Source organism: Oncorhynchus clarkii, chromosome 12, assembly GCF_045791955.1.
Source record: "Oncorhynchus clarkii lewisi isolate Uvic-CL-2024 chromosome 12, UVic_Ocla_1.0, whole genome shotgun sequence".
Taxonomy (NCBI): Eukaryota; Metazoa; Chordata; class Actinopteri; order Salmoniformes; family Salmonidae; genus Oncorhynchus; species Oncorhynchus clarkii.
The window spans coordinates 95,750,671-95,767,818 of NC_092158.1; the positions used below are offsets into that span (position 1 = coordinate 95,750,671).

At 50.2% G+C, this 17,148-nt stretch overlaps 1 protein-coding gene across 1 annotated transcript in view; it reads left to right on the forward strand.

Moving 5' to 3' along the window:
- The window catches only part of LOC139421698 (E3 ubiquitin-protein ligase ZNF598-like), a 42,108-nt gene that overhangs the window by 22,975 nt on the left and 1,985 nt on the right, over positions 1–17,148 (forward strand). The window contains exons 9-10 of the mRNA XM_071172805.1: positions 7,279–7,447; positions 12,169–12,313. Of these exons, the coding sequence (XP_071028906.1) occupies positions 7,279–7,447; positions 12,169–12,313 (314 nt within the window). The remainder of the gene's footprint in view (positions 1–7,278; positions 7,448–12,168; positions 12,314–17,148) is intronic.

The window sequence follows — 17,148 nt, forward strand, 5'->3', positions numbered from 1 at the left end:
GTCTATGAGGGCGTAACGTCTCAGCAGTGAGGATGTGTTGGTCTATGAGGGCGTAACGTCTCAGCAGTGAGGATGTGTTGGTCTATGAGGGCGTAACGTCTCAGCAGTGAGGATGTGTTGGTCTATGAGGGCGTAACGTCTCAGCAGTGAGGATGTGTTGGTCTATGAGGGCGTAACGTCTCAGCAGTGAGGATGTGTTGGTCTATGAGGGCGTAACGTCTCAGCAGTGAGGATGTGTTGGTCTATGAGGGCGTAACGTCTCAGCAGTGAGGATGTGTGAGGATGGTCTATGAGGGCGTAACGTCTCAGCAGTGAGGATGTGTTGGTCTATGAGGGCGTAACGTCTCAGCAGTGAGGATGTGTTGGTCTATGAGGGCGTAACGTCTCAGCAGTGAGGATGTGTTGGTCTATGAGGGCGTAACGTCTCAGCAGTGAGGATGTGTTGGTCTATGAGGGCGTAACGTCTCAGCAGTGAGGATGTGTTGGTCTATGAGGGCGTAACGTCTCAGCAGTGAGGATGTGTTGGTCTATGAGGGCGTAACGTCTCAGCAGTGAGGATGTGTTGGTCTATGAGGGCGTAACGTCTCAGCAGTGAGGATGTGTTGGTCTATGAGGGCGTAACGTCTCAGCAGTGAGGATGTGTTGGTCTATGAGGGCGTAACGTCTCAGCAGTGAGGGCGTAACGTCTCAGCAGTGAGGATGTGTTGGTCTATGAGGGCGTAACGTCTCAGCAGTGAGGATGTGTTGGTCTATGAGGGCGTAACGTCTCAGCAGTGAGGATGTGTTGGTCTATGAGGGCGTAACGTCTCAGCAGTGAGGATGTGTTGGTCTATGAGGGCGTAACGTCTCAGCAGTGAGGATGTGTTGGTCTATGAGGGCGTAACGTCTCAGCAGTGAGGATGTGTTGGTCTATGAGGGCGTAACGTCTCAGCAGTGAGGATGTGTTGGTCTATGAGGGCGTAACGTCTCAGCAGTGAGGATGTGTTGGTCTATGAGGGCGTAACGTCTCAGCAGTGAGGATGTGTTGGTCTATGAGGGCGTAACGTCTCAGCAGTGAGGATGTGTTGGTCTATGAGGGCGTAACGTCTCAGCAGTGAGGATGTGTTGGTCTATGAGGGCGTAACGTCTCAGCAGTGAGGATGTGTTGGTCTATGAGGGCGTAACGTCTCAGCAGTGAGGATGTGTTGGTCTATGAGGGCGTAACGTCTCAGCAGTGAGGATGTGTTGGTCTATGAGGGCGTAACGTCTCAGCAGTGAGGGCGTAACGTCTCAGCAGTGAGGATGTGTTGGTCTATGAGGGCGTAACGTCTCGGCAGTGAGGATGTGTTGGTCTATGAGGGCGTAACGTCTCAGCAGTGAGGATGTAATGGTCTATGAGGGCGTAACGTCTCAGCAGTGAGGATGTAACGTCTCAGCAGTGAGGATGTGTTGGTCTATGAGGGCGTAACGTCTCAGCAGTGAGGATGTGTTGGTCTATGAGGGCGTAACGTCTCAGCAGTGAGGATGTGTTGGTCTATGAGGGCGTAACGTCTCAGCAGTGAGGATGTGTTGGTCTATGAGGGCGTAACGTCTCAGCAGTGAGGATGTGTTGGTCTATGAGGGCGTAACGTCTCAGCAGTGAGGATGTGTTGGTCTATGAGGGCGTAACGTCTCAGCAGTGAGGATGTGATGGTCTATGAGGGCGTAACGTCTCAGCAGTGAGGATGTGTTGGTCTATGAGGGCGTAACGTCTCAGCAGTGAGGATGTGTTGGTCTATGAGGGCGTAACGTCTCAGCAGTGAGGATGTGTTGGTCTATGAGGGCGTAACGTCTCAGCAGTGAGGATGTGTTGGTCTATGAGGGCGTAACGTCTCAGCAGTGAGGATGTGTTGGTCTATGAGGGCGTAACGTCTCAGCAGTGAGGATGTGTTGGTCTATGAGGGCGTAACGTCTCAGCAGTGAGGATGTGTTGGTCTATGAGGGCGTAACGTCTCGGCAGTGAGGATGTAATGGTCTATGAGGGCGTAACGTCTCAGCAGTGAGGATGTGTCAGCAGTGGTGGTCTATGAGGGCGTAACGTCTCAGCAGTGAGGATGTGTTGGTCTATGAGGGCGTAACGTCTCAGCAGTGAGGATGTGTTGGTCTATGAGGGCGTAACGTCTCAGCAGTGAGGATGTGTTGGTCTATGAGGGCGTAACGTCTCAGCAGTGAGGATGTGTTGGTCTATGAGGGCGTAACGTCTCAGCAGTGAGGATGTGATGGTCTATGAGGGCGTAACGTCTCAGCAGTGAGGATGTGTTGGTCTATGAGGGCGTAACGTCTCGGCAGTGAGGATGTGTTGGTCTATGAGGGCGTAACGTCTCAGCAGTGAGGATGTGTTGGTCTATGAGGGCGTAACGTCTCAGCAGTGAGGATGTGTTGGTCTATGAGGGCGTAACGTCTCAGCAGTGAGGATGTGTTGGTCTATGAGGGCGTAACGTCTCAGCAGTGAGGATGTGTTGGTCTATGAGGGCGTAACGTCTCAGCAGTGAGGATGTGTTGGTCTATGAGGGCGTAACGTCTCAGCAGTGAGGATGTGTTGGTCTATGAGGGCGTAACGTCTCAGCAGTGAGGATGTGTTGGTCTATGAGGGCGTAACGTCTCAGCAGTGAGGATGTAATGGTCTATGAGGGCGTAACGTCTCAGCAGTGAGGATGTGTTGGTCTATGAGGGCGTAACGTCTCAGCAGTGAGGATGTGTTGGTCTATGAGGGCGTAACGTCTCAGCAGTGAGGATGTGTTGGTCTATGAGGGCGTAACGTCTCAGCAGTGAGGATGTGTTGGTCTATGAGGGCGTAACGTCTCAGCAGTGAGGATGTGTTGGTCTATGAGGGCGTAACGTCTCAGCAGTGAGGATGTGTTGGTCTATGAGGGCGTAACGTCTCAGCAGTGAGGATGTGTTGGTCTATGAGGGCGTAACGTCTCAGCAGTGAGGATGTGTTGGTCTATGAGGGCGTAACGTCTCAGCAGTGAGGATGTGTTGGTCTATGAGGGCGTAACGTCTCAGCAGTGAGGATGTGATGGTCTATGAGGGCGTAACGTCTCAGCAGTGAGGATGTGTTGGTCTATGAGGGCGTAACGTCTCGGCAGTGAGGATGTGTTGGTCTATGAGGGCGTAACGTCTCAGCAGTGAGGATGTGTTGGTCTATGAGGGCGTAACGTCTCAGCAGTGAGGATGTGTTGGTCTATGAGGGCGTAACGTCTCAGCAGTGAGGATGTGTTGGTCTATGAGGGCGTAACGTCTCAGCAGTGAGGATGTGTTGGTCTATGAGGGCGTAACGTCTCGGCAGTGAGGATGTGTTGGTCTATGAGGGCGTAACGTCTCAGCAGTGAGGATGTGTTGGTCTATGAGGGCGTAACGTCTCAGCAGTGAGGATGTGTTGGTCTATGAGGGCGTAACGTCTCAGCAGTGAGGATGTGTTGGTCTATGAGGGCGTAACGTCTCAGCAGTGAGGATGTGTTGGTCTATGAGGGCGTAACGTCTCAGCAGTGAGGATGTGTTGGTCTATGAGGGCGTAACGTCTCAGCAGTGAGGATGTGTTGGTCTATGAGGGCGTAACGTCTCGGCAGTGAGGATGTAATGGTCTATGAGGGCGTAACGTCTCAGCAGTGAGGATGTGTTGGTCTATGAGGGCGTAACGTCTCAGCAGTGAGGATGTGTTGGTCTATGAGGGCGTAACGTCTCATCAGTGAGGATGTAACGTCTCAGCAGTGAGGATGTGTTGGTCTATGAGGGCGTAACGTCTCAGCAGTGAGGATGTGTTGGTCTATGAGGGCGTAACGTCTCGGCAGTGAGGATGTAATGGTCTATGAGGGCGTAACGTCTCAGCAGTGAGGATGTGTTGGTCTATGAGGGCGTAACGTCTCAGCAGTGAGGATGTGTTGGTCTATGAGGGCGTAACGTCTCAGCAGTGAGGATGTGTTGGTCTATGAGGGCGTAACGTCTCGGCAGTGAGGATGTGTTGGTCTATGAGGGCGTAACGTCTCGGCAGTGAGGATGTAATGGTCTATGAGGGCGTAACGTCTCAGCAGTGAGGATGTGTTGGTGTATGAGGGCGTAACGTCTCAGCAGTGAGGATGTGTTGGTCTATGAGGGCGTAACGTCTCAGCAGTGAGGATGTGTTGGTCTATGAGGGCGTAACGTCTCAGCAGTGAGGATGTGTTGGTCTATGAGGGTCTCAGCAGTGAGGATGTGTTGGTCTATGAGGGCGTAACGTCTCAGCAGTGAGGATGTGTTGGTCTATGAGGGCGTAACGTCTCAGCAGTGAGGATGTGTTGGTCTATGAGGGCGTAACGTCTCAGCAGTGAGGATGTGATGGTCTATGAGGGCGTAACGTCTCAGCAGTGAGGATGTGTTGGTCTATGAGGGCGTAACGTCTCGGCAGTGAGGATGTGTTGGTCTATGAGGGCGTAACGTCTCAGCAGTGAGGATGTGTTGGTCTATGAGGGCGTAACGTCTCAGCAGTGAGGATGTGTTGGTCTATGAGGGCGTAACGTCTCAGCAGTGAGGATGTGTTGGTCTATGAGGGCGTAACGTCTCAGCAGTGAGGATGTGTTGGTCTATGAGGGCGTAACGTCTCGGCAGTGAGGATGTGTTGGTCTATGAGGGCGTAACGTCTCGGCAGTGAGGATGTAATGGTCTATGAGGGCGTAACGTCTCAGCAGTGAGGATGTGTTGGTGTATGAGGGCGTAACGTCTCAGCAGTGAGGATGTGTTGGTCTATGAGGGCGTAACGTCTCAGCAGTGAGGATGTAACGTCTCAGCAGTGAGGATGTGTTGGTCTATGAGGGCGTAACGTCTCAGCAGTGAGGATGTGTTGGTCTATGAGGGCGTAACGTCTCAGCAGTGAGGATGTGATGGTCTATGAGGGCGTAACGTCTCAGCAGTGAGGATGTGTTGGTCTATGAGGGCGTAACGTCTCGGCAGTGAGGATGTGTTGGTCTATGAGGGCGTAACGTCTCAGCAGTGAGGATGTGTTGGTCTATGAGGGCGTAACGTCTCAGCAGTGAGGATGTGTTGGTCTATGAGGGCGTAACGTCTCAGCAGTGAGGATGTGTTGGTCTATGAGGGCGTAACGTCTCAGCAGTGAGGATGTGTTGGTCTATGAGGGCGTAACGTCTCAGCAGTGAGGATGTGTTGGTCTATGAGGGCGTAACGTCTCAGCAGTGAGGATGTGTTGGTCTATGAGGGCGTAACGTCTCGGCAGTGAGGATGTGTTGGTCTATGAGGGCGTAACGTCTCGGCAGTGAGGATGTAATGGTCTATGAGGGCGTAACGTCTCAGCAGTGAGGATGTGTTGGTGTATGAGGGCGTAACGTCTCAGCAGTGAGGATGTGTTGGTCTATGAGGGCGTAACGTCTCAGCAGTGAGGATGTAACGTCTCAGCAGTGAGGATGTGTTGGTCTATGAGGGCGTAACGTCTCAGCAGTGAGGATGTGTTGGTCTATGAGGGCGTAACGTCTCAGCAGTGAGGATGTGTTGGTCTATGAGGGCGTAACGTCTCAGCAGTGAGGATGTATTGGTCTATGAGGGCGTAACGTCTCAGCAGTGAGGATGTGTTGGTCTATGAGGGCGTAACGTCTCAGCAGTGAGGATGTGTTGGTCTATGAGGGCGTAACGTCTCAGCAGTGAGGATGTGATGGTCTATGAGGGCGTAACGTCTCAGCAGTGAGGATGTGTTGGTCTATGAGGGCGTAACGTCTCGGCAGTGAGGATGTGTTGGTCTATGAGGGCGTAACGTCTCAGCAGTGAGGATGTGTTGGTCTATGAGGGCGTAACGTCTCAGCAGTGAGGATGTGTTGGTCTATGAGGGCGTAACGTCTCAGCAGTGAGGATGTGTTGGTCTATGAGGGCGTAACGTCTCAGCAGTGAGGATGTGTTGGTCTATGAGGGCGTAACGTCTCGGCAGTGAGGATGTGTTGGTCTATGAGGGCGTAACGTCTCGGCAGTGAGGATGTAATGGTCTATGAGGGCGTAACGTCTCAGCAGTGAGGATGTGTTGGTGTATGAGGGCGTAACGTCTCAGCAGTGAGGATGTAATGGTCTATGAGGGCGTAACGTCTCAGCAGTGAGGATGTAACGTCTCAGCAGTGAGGATGTGTTGGTCTATGAGGGCGTAACGTCTCAGCAGTGAGGATGTGTTGGTCTATGAGGGCGTAACGTCTCAGCAGTGAGGATGTGTTGGTCTATGAGGGCGTAACGTCTCGGCAGTGAGGATGTGTTGGTCTATGAGGGCGTAACGTCTCAGCAGTGAGGATGTGTTGGTCTATGAGGGCGTAACGTCTCAGCAGTGAGGATGTGTTGGTCTATGAGGGCGTAACGTCTCAGCAGTGAGGATGTGTTGGTCTATGAGGGCGTAACGTCTCAGCAGTGAGGATGTGTTGGTCTATGAGGGCGTAACGTCTCAGCAGTGAGGATGTGTTGGTCTATGAGGGCGTAATGTCTCAGCAGTGAGGATGTGTTGGTCTATGAGGGCGTAACGTGTTGGTCTATGAGGGCGTAACGTCTCAGCAGTGAGGATGTGTTGGTCTATGAGGGCGTAACGTCTCGGCAGTGAGGATGTGTTGGTCTATGAGGGCGTAACGTCTCAGCAGTGAGGATGTGTTGGTCTATGAGGGCGTAACGTCTCAGCAGTGAGGATGTAACGTCTCAGCAGTGAGGATGTGTTGGTCTATGAGGGCGTAACGTCTCAGCAGTGAGGATGTGTTGGTCTAGGAGGTACATTGGTCTTTGAAGCTGGAACTCGTCCACTGGTTTTCCATCATTATTTTGCGATGGATTCCTTCTTCTCCAGAACAGTTTGGACCTCAGCCATTTTATTTATTGACATTTAAGTATTCATTTTTTAGCCAATTGCATGGCGAATCATTGTTCTATCTAAACCGCTGTGAAATATGTATGCAATAACCAAAAATATTGTATATTCAGTTGTTTTGATGCTGGTGTTGAACACCGAAAGTAAAAGACGCAGAAACTAAACATAAGAACAGGGAGCATAGAAATAGGTCACAGAACAGTCCTACCGCTTCTTAGACTTGCCGTCAATGATAATGACAGATCTTTAACATACTTTTCTATGTGAATTTAGTTGTGTGACCAAAGTTCCAAATTGCAGCTTTAAGTTGGGGTTATGGATGATAGTAACAGTGATAATGTAGTGATGTTGACAATGCTGTTTGTCTCTAGGTTTTAAGTTGGGGTTATGGATGAAAGTAACTGTGATAATGTAGTGATGTTGACCATGCTGTTTGTCTCCTCCAGGATTTAAAAGTTCCTTCGTCCTGAAGAGTTCTGCCCCCCCCAGAAACCTGTCCCCCCCTCGCCCCGGCCAGGGCAGCGCCACCCCTCCCAGTAAGCCCCCCCCAGGGTTTACCGGCATCCCCCTCAACAGCAACGTGGTGGAGCCTGCCCCCCCTGCATCCAGCCCCCGGTGAGACAGACAGACCAGACATCACCTTTACAGACCAACCATCACATCACCTTTACAGACCAACCATCACATCACCTTTACAGACCAGACATCACCTTTACAGACCAACCATCACCTTTACAGACCAACCATCACCTTTACAGACCAACCATCACCTTTACAGACCAGACATCACCTTTACAGACCAACCATCACATCACCTCTACAGACCAACCATCACATCACCTTTACAGACCAGACATCACCTTTACAGACCAGACATCACCTTTACAGACCAGACATAACCTTTACAGACCAGACATCACCTTTACAGACCGACCATCACATAACCTTTACAGACCAAACATAACCTTTACAGACCAGACATCACCTTTACAGACCAGACATCACCTTTACAGACCAACCATCACATCACCTTTACAGACCAACCATCACATCACCTTTACAGACCAGACATCACCTTTACAGACCAACCATCACATCACCTTTACAGACCAACCATCACCTTTACAGACCAGACATCACCTTTACAGACCAGGCATCACATCACCTTTACAGACCAGGCATCACATCACCTTTACAGACCAGGCATCACATCACCTTTACAGACCAGGCATCACATCACCTTTACAGACCAACCATCATCTTTACAGACCAACCATCACATCACCTTTACAGACTAAACATCACCTTTAGACTAGACATCACCTTTAGATCAACCATCACATCACCTTTAGAGACCAGACATCACCTTACCTTTACAGACCAACCATCACATCACCTTTACAGACTAGACATCGCCTTTAGACTAGACATCACCTTTAGATCAACCATCACATCCCCTTTACAGACTAACCGTCACATCCCCTTTACAGACTAACCGTCACATCCCCTTTAGACTAACCGTCACATCCCCTTTACAGACCAGACGTCACATCCCCTTTACAGACTAACCGTCACGTCCCCTTTACAGACTAACCGTCACATCCCCTTTACAGACCAGACGTCACATCCCCTTTACAGACTAACCGTCACATCCCCTTTACAGACTAACCGTCACATCCCCTTTAGACTAACCGTCACATCCCCTTTAGACTAACCGTCACATCCCCTATACAGACTAACCGTCACATCCCCTTTAGACTAACCGTCACATCCCCTTTACAGACTAACCGTCACATCCCCTTTACAGACCAGACGTCACATCCCCTTTACAGACTAACCGTCACATCCCCTTTACAGACCAGACGTCACATCCCCTTTACAGACTAACCGTCACATCCCCTTTACAGACCAGACGTCACATCCCCTTTACAGACTAACCGTCACATCCCCTTTACAGACTAACCGTCACATCCCCTATACAGACTAACCGTCACATCCCCTTTACAGACTAACCGTCACATCCCCTTTAGACTAACCGTCACATCCCCTTTAGACTAACCGTCACATCCCCTTTAGACTAACCGTCACATCCCCTTTACAGACCAGACGTCACATCCCCTTTACAGACCAGACGTCACATCCCCTTTACAGACTAACCGTCACATCCCCTTTACAGACTAACCGTCACATCCCCTTTACGGACTAACCGTCACATCCCCTTTACGGACTAACCGTCACATCCCCTTTACGGACTAACCGTCACATCCCCTTTACAGACTAACCGTCACATCCCCTATACAGACTAACCGTCACATCCCCTTTACAGACTAACCGTCACATCCCCTATACAGACTAACCGTCACATCCCCTTTAGACTAACCGTCACATCCCCTTTACAGACTAACCGTCACATCCCCTTTACAGACTAACCGTCACATCCCCTTTACAGACTAACCGTCACATCCCCTTTACAGACTAACCGTCACATCCCCTTTACAGACTAACCGTCACATCCCCTTTACAGACTAACCGTCACATCCCCTTTACAGACTAACCGTCACATCCCCTTTACAAACTAACAGACTTTACAGACTTACAGACCAGACGTCACATCACCTGTACAGACCAGACGTCACATCACCTGTACAGACCAGACGTCACATCACCTGTACAGACCAGACGTCACATCACCTGTACAGACCAGACGTCACATCACCTGTACAGACCAGACGTCACATCACCTTTACAGACCAGACGTCACATCACCTTTACAGACCAGACATCACATCACCTTTACAGACCAGACGTCACATCACCTTTACAGACCAGACGTCACATCACCTTTACAGACCAGACGTCACATCACCTTTACAGACCAACCATCATATCACCTTTTCAGACCAGTCACAGACCACTACATCACATTTACACACCAGACAGGCCACCACCTTTACAGACACCAGACAGACCACAACCTTTACACACACCAGACACAAGACAGGCCACCACCTTTACAGACACCAGACAGGCCACCACCTTTACAGACACCAGACACCAGACAGGCCACCACCTTTACACACACCAGACACCAGACAGGCCACCACCTTTACACACACCAGACAGGCCACCACCTTTACAGACACCAGACAGGCCACCACCTTTACACACACCAGACAGGCCACCACCTTTACAGACACCAGACACCAGACAGGCCACCACCTTTACACACACCAGACACCAGACAGGCCACCACCTTTACACACACCAGACAGGCCACCACCTTTACAGACACCAGACAGGCCACCACCTTTACACACACCAGACAGGCCACCACCTTTACACACACCAGACAGGCCACCACCTTTACAGACACCAGACACCAGACAGGCAACCACCTTTACAGACACCAGACACCAGACGGCCACCACCTTTACAGACACCAGACACCAGACAGGCCACCACCTTTACAGACACCAGACAGGCCACCACCTTTACAGACACCAGACAGGCCACCACCTTTACACACACCAGACACCAGACAGGCCACCACCTTTACACACACCAGACAGGCCACCACCTTTACACACACCAGACAGGCCACCACCTTTACACACACCAGACAGGCCACCACCTTTACAGACACCAGACAGGCCACCACCTTTACAGACACCAGACAGGCCACCACCTTTACAGACACCAGACAGGCCACCACCTTTACAGACACCAGACAGGCCACCACCTTTACAGACACCAGACAGGCCACCACCTTTACAGACACCAGACAGGCCACCACCTTTACAGACACCAGACAGGCCACCACCTTTACACACACCAGACAGGCCACCACCTTTACACACACCAGACACCAGACAGGCAACCACCTTTACACACACCAGACACCAGACAGGCAACCACCTTTACAGACACCAGACAGGCCACCACCTTTACACACACCAGACACCAGACAGGACACCACCTTTACACACACCAGACACCAGACAGGACACCACCTTTACACACACCAGACACCAGACAGGACACCACCTTTACAGACACCAGACAGGCCACCACCTTTACACACACCAGACAGGCCACCACCTTTACACACACCAGACAGGCCACCACCTTTACACACACCAGACAGGCAACCACCTTTACACACACCAGACACCAGACAGGCAACCACCTTTACAGACACCAGACACCAGACAGGCCACCACCTTTACAGACACCAGACAGGCCACCACCTTTACACACACCAGACAGGCCACCACCTTTACAGACACCAGACACCAGACAGGCCACCACCTTTACAGACACCAGACAGGCCACCACCTTTACAGACACCAGACAGGCCACCACCTTTACAGACACCAGACAGGCCACCACCTTTACAGACACCAGACAGGCCACCACCTTTACAGACACCAGACAGGCCACCACCTTTACACACACCAGACACCAGACAGGCCACCACCTTTACACACACCAGACACCAGACAGGCCACCACCTTTACACACACCAGACACCAGACAGGCCACCACCTTCACAGACACCAGACACCAGACAGGCCACCACCTTTACAGACACCAGACAGGCCACCACCTTTACAGACACCAGACAGGCCACCACCTTTACAGACACCAGACAGGCAACCACCTTTACAGACACCAGACAGGCCACCACCTTTACAGACACCAGACAGGCCACCACCTTTACACACACCAGACAGGCCACCACCTTTACACACACCAGACAGGCCACCACCTTTACAGACACCAGACACCAGACAGGCCACCACCTTTACAGACACCAGACACCAGACAGGCCACCACCTTTACACACACCAGACAGGCCAACCACCTTTACAGACACCAGACAGGCCACCACCTTTACACACGCCAGACAGGCCACCACCTTTACAGACACCAGACACCAGACAGGCCACCACCTTTACAGACACCAGACACCAGACAGGCCACCACCTTTACACACACCAGACACCAGACAGGCCACCACCTTTACACACACCAGACAGGCCACCACCTTTACACACACCAGACACCAGACAGGCCACCACCTTTACAGACACCAGACACCAGACAGGCCACTACCTTTACACACACCAGACAGGCCACCACCTTTACAGACACCAGACAGGCCACCACCTTTACAGACACCAGACAGGCCACCACCTTTACAGACACCAGACACCAGACAGGCCACCACCTTTACACACACCAGACACCAGACAGGCCACCACCTTTACACACACAACAACACATATTTGATTCAAACTGTGTGTTCTAAATGACTCCATATGGGGGGTGTTCAGCTCTCCCCAGTCCCCGGGGGTGTACCTGGCTCCAGAGAACTTCCAGCAGAGGAACATGGAACTGATCCAGTCCATTAAGAACCTCCTGCAGAACGACCAGTCACGATTCAACCAGTTCAAGGACTACTCTGGACAGTTTAGACAGGTAAGGCCTGACTCCTAACCTTAACCCCTAACCTTAACCCCTAACCTTGACTCCTAACCTTGACTCCTAACCTTAACCCCTCTAACCCTGACTCCTAACCTTAACCCCTCTAACCCTGACTCCTAACCTTAACCCCCCTAACCCTGACTCCTAACCTTAACCCCCTAACCCTGACTCCTAACCTTAACCCCCCTAACCCTGACTCCTAACCTTAACCCCCCCTAACCCTGACTCCTAACCTTAACCCCCCTAACCCTGACTCCTAACCTTAACCCCCCTAACCCTGACTCCTAACCTTAACCCCCCTAACCCTGACTCCTAACCTTAACCCCCCTAACCCTGAATCCTAATCTTAACCCCCTAACCCTGACTCCTAACCTTAACCCCCTAACCCTGACTCCTAACCTTAACCCCCTAACCCTGACTCCTAACCTTAACCCCCCTAACCCTGACTCCTAACCTTAACCCCCCTAACCCTGACTCCTAACCTTAACCCCCCTAACCCTAACCCTGACTCCTAACCTTAACCCCCTAATCCTGACTCCTAACCCTGACTCCAAACACTCAGTAAGGCCAGCAGACTAATATTCCTATAGACCCAGTAAGACCAGCAGGCTAATATTCCTATAGACTCAGTAAGACCAGCAGGCTAATGTTCCTATAGACTCAGTAAGACCAGCAGGCTAATGTTCCTATAGACCCAGTAAGACCATCAGGCTAATGTTCCTATAGACCCAGTAAGACCATCAGGCTAATGTTCCTATAGACCCAGTAAGACCAGCAGGCTAATGTTCCTATAGACCCAGTAAGACCAGCAGGCTAATGTTCCTATAGACCCAGTAAGACCAGCAGGCTAATATTCCTATAGACCCAGTAAGACCAGCAGGCTAATATTCCTATAGACTCAGTAAGACCAGCAGGCTAATGTTCCTATAGACCCAGTAAGACCAGCAGGCTAATGTTCCTATAGACCCAGTAAGACCAGCAGGCTAATGTTCCTATAGACCCAGTAAGACCAGCAGGCTAATGTTCCTATAGACCCAGTAAGACCAGCAGGCTAATGTCCCTATCGACCCAGTAAGACCAGCAGGCTAATGTTCCTATAGACCAGCAGGCTAATGTTCCTATCGACCAGCAGGCTAATGTTCCTATAGACCCAGTAAGACCAGCAGGCTAATGTTCCTATAGACCCAGTAAGACCAGCAGGCTAATGTTCCTATAGACCCAGTAAGACCAGCAGGCTAATGTTCCTATAGACCCAGTAAGACCAGCAGGCTAATGTTCCTATAGACCAGCAGGCTAATGTTCCTATAGACCCAGTAAGACCAGCAGGCTAATGTCCCTATCGACCCAGTAAGACCAGCAGGCTAATGTTCCTATAGACCCAGTAAGACCAGCAGGCTAATGTTTATATAGACCCAGTAAGACCAGCAGGCTAATGTTCCTATAGACCCAGTAAGACCAGCAGGCTAATGTTCATATAGACCCAGTAAGACCAGCAGGCTAATGTTCCTATAGACCCAGTAAGACCAGCAGGCTAATGTTCCTATAGACCCAGTAAGACCAGCAGGCTAATGTTCCTATAGACCCAGTAAGACCAGCAGGCTAATGTTCCTATAGACCCAGTAAGACCAGCAGGCTAATGTTCCTATAGACCCAGTAAGACCAGCAGGCTAATGTTCCTATAGACCCAGTAAGACCAGCAGGCTAATGTTCCTATAGACCCAGTAAGACCAGCAGGCTAATGTTCCTATAGACCCAGTAAGACCAGCAGGCTAATGTTCCTATAGACCCAGTAAGACCAGCAGGCTAATGTTCCTATAGACCCAGTAAGACCAGCAGGCTAATGTTCCTATAGACCCAGTAAGACCAGCAGGCTAATGTTCCTATAGACCCAGTAAGACCAGCAGGCTAATGTTCCTATAGACCCAGTAAGACCAGCAGGCTAATGTTCCTATAGACCCAGTAAGACCAGCAGGCTAATGTTCCTATAGACCCAGTAAGACCAGCAGGCTAATGTTCCTATAGACCCAGTAAGACCAGCAGGCTAATGTTCCTATAGACCCAGTAAGACCAGCAGGCTAATGTTCCTATAGACCCAGTAAGACCAGCAGGCTAATGTTCCTATAGACCCAGTAAGACCAGCAGGCTAATGTTCCTATAGACCCAGTAAGACCAGCAGGCTAATGTTCCTATAGACCCAGTAAGACCAGCAGGCTAATGTTCCTATAGACCCAGTAAGACCAGCAGGCTAATGTTCCTATAGACCCAGTAAGACCAGCAGGCTAATGTTCCTATAGACCCAGTAAGACCAGCAGGCTAATGTTCCTATAGACCCAGTAAGACCAGCAGGCTAATGTTCCTATAGACCCAGTAAGACCAGCAGGCTAATGTTCCTATAGACCCAGTAAGACCAGCAGGCTAATGTTCCTATAGACCCAGTAAGACCAGCAGGCTAATGTTCCTATAGACCCAGTAAGACCAGCAGGCTAATGTTCCTATAGACCCAGTAAGACCAGCAGGCTAATGTTCCTATAGACCCAGTAAGACCAGCAGGCTAATGTTCCTATAGACCCAGTAAGACCAGCAGGCTAATGTTCCTATAGACCCAGTAAGACCAGCAGGCTAATGTTCCTATAGACCCAGTAAGACCAGCAGGCTAATGTTCCTATAGACCCAGTAAGACCAGCAGGCTAATGTTCCTATAGACCCAGTAAGACCAGCAGGCTAATGTTCCTATAGACCCAGTAAGACCAGCAGGCTAATGTTCCTATAGACCCAGTAAGACCAGCAGGCTAATGTTCCTATAGACCCAGTAAGACCAGCAGGCTAATGTTCCTATAGACCCAGTAAGACCAGCAGGCTAATGTTCCTATAGACCCAGTAAGACCAGCAGGCTAATGTTCCTATAGACCCAGTAAGACCAGCAGCCGAATGTTCCTATAGACCCAGTAAGACCAGCAGGCGAATGTTCCTATAGACCCAGTAAGACCAGCAGGCTAATGTTCCTATAGATCCAGTAAGACCAGCAGGCTAATGTTCCTATAGACCCAGTAAGACCAGCAGGCTAATGTTCCTATAGACCCAGTAAGACCAGCAGGCTAATATTCCTATAGACCCAGTAAGACCAGCAGGCTAATGTTCCTATAGACCAGCAGGCTAATGTTCCTATAGACCAGCAGGCTAATGTTCCTATAGACTCAGTAAGACCAGCAGGCTAATGTTCCTATAGACTCAGTAAGACCAGCAGGCTAATGTTCCTATAGACCCAGTAAGACCAGCAGGCTAATGTTCCTATAGACCCAGTAAGACCAGCAGGCTAATGTTCCTATAGACCCAGTAAGACCAGCAGGCTAATGTTCCTATAGACCCAGTAAGACCAGCAGGCTAATGTTCCTATAGACCCAGTAAGACCAGCAGGCTAATGTTCCTATAGACCCAGTAAGACCAGCAGGCTAATGTTCCTATAGACCCAGTAAGACCAGCAGGCTAATGTTCCTATAGACCCAGTAAGACCAGCAGGCTAATGTTCCTATAGACCCAGTAAGACCAGCAGGCTAATGTTCCTATAGACCCAGTAAGACCAGCAGGCTAATGTTCCTATAGACCCAGTAAGACCAGCAGGCTAATGTTCCTATAGACCCAGTAAGACCAGCAGGCTAATGTTCCTATAGACCCAGTAAGACCAGCAGGCTAATGTTCCTATAGACCCAGTAAGACCAGCAGCCGAATGTTCCTATAGACCCAGTAAGACCAGCAGGCTAATGTTCCTATAGACCCAGTAAGACCAGCAGGCTAATGTTCCTATAGATCCAGTAAGACCAGCAGGCTAATGTTCCTATAGACCCAGTAAGACCAGCAGGCTAATGTTCCTATAGACCCAGTAAGACCAGCAGGCTAATATTCCTATAGACCCAGTAAGACCAGCAGGCTAATGTTCCTATAGACCAGCAGGCTAATGTTCCTATAGACCAGCAGGCTAATGTTCCTATAGACCCAGTAAGACCAGCAGGCTAATGTTCCTATAGACTCAGTAAGACCAGCAGGCTAATGTTCCTATAGACTCAGTAAGACCAGCAGGCTAATGTTCCTATAGACCCAGTAAGACCAGCAGGCTAATGTTCCTATAGACCCAGTAAGACCAGCAGGCTAATATTCCTATAGACCCAGTAAGACCAGCAGGCTAATGTTCCTATAGACTCAGTAAGACCAGCAGGCTAATGTTCCTATAGACCCAGTAAGACCAGCAGGCTAATATTCCTATAGATCCAGTAAGACCAGCAGGCTAATGTTCCTATAGACCCAGTAAGACCAGCAGGCTAATGTTCCTATAGACCCAGTAAGACCAGCAGGCTAATGTTCCTATAGACCAGCAGGCTAATGTTCCTATAGACCAGCAGGCTAATGTTCCTATAGACCAGCAGGCTAATGTTCCTATAGACCAGCAGGCTAATGTTCCTATAGACCCAGTAAGACCAGCAGGCTAATGTTCCTATAGACCAGCAGGCTAATGTTCCTATAGACCAGCAGGCTAATGTTCCTATAGACCAGCAGGCTAATGTTCCTATAGACCAGCAGGCTAATGTTCCTATAGACCAGCAGGCTAATGTTCCTATAGACCAGCAGGCTAATGTTCCTATAGACCAGCAGGCTAATGTTCCTATAGACCAGCAGGCTAATGTTCCTATAGACCCAGTAAGACCAGCAGGCTAATGTTCCTATAGACTCAGTAAGACCAGCAGGCTAATGTTCCTATAGACCCAGTAAGACCAGCAGGCTAATATTCCTATAGACCCAGTAAGACCAGCAGGCTAATATTCCTATAGACCCAGTAA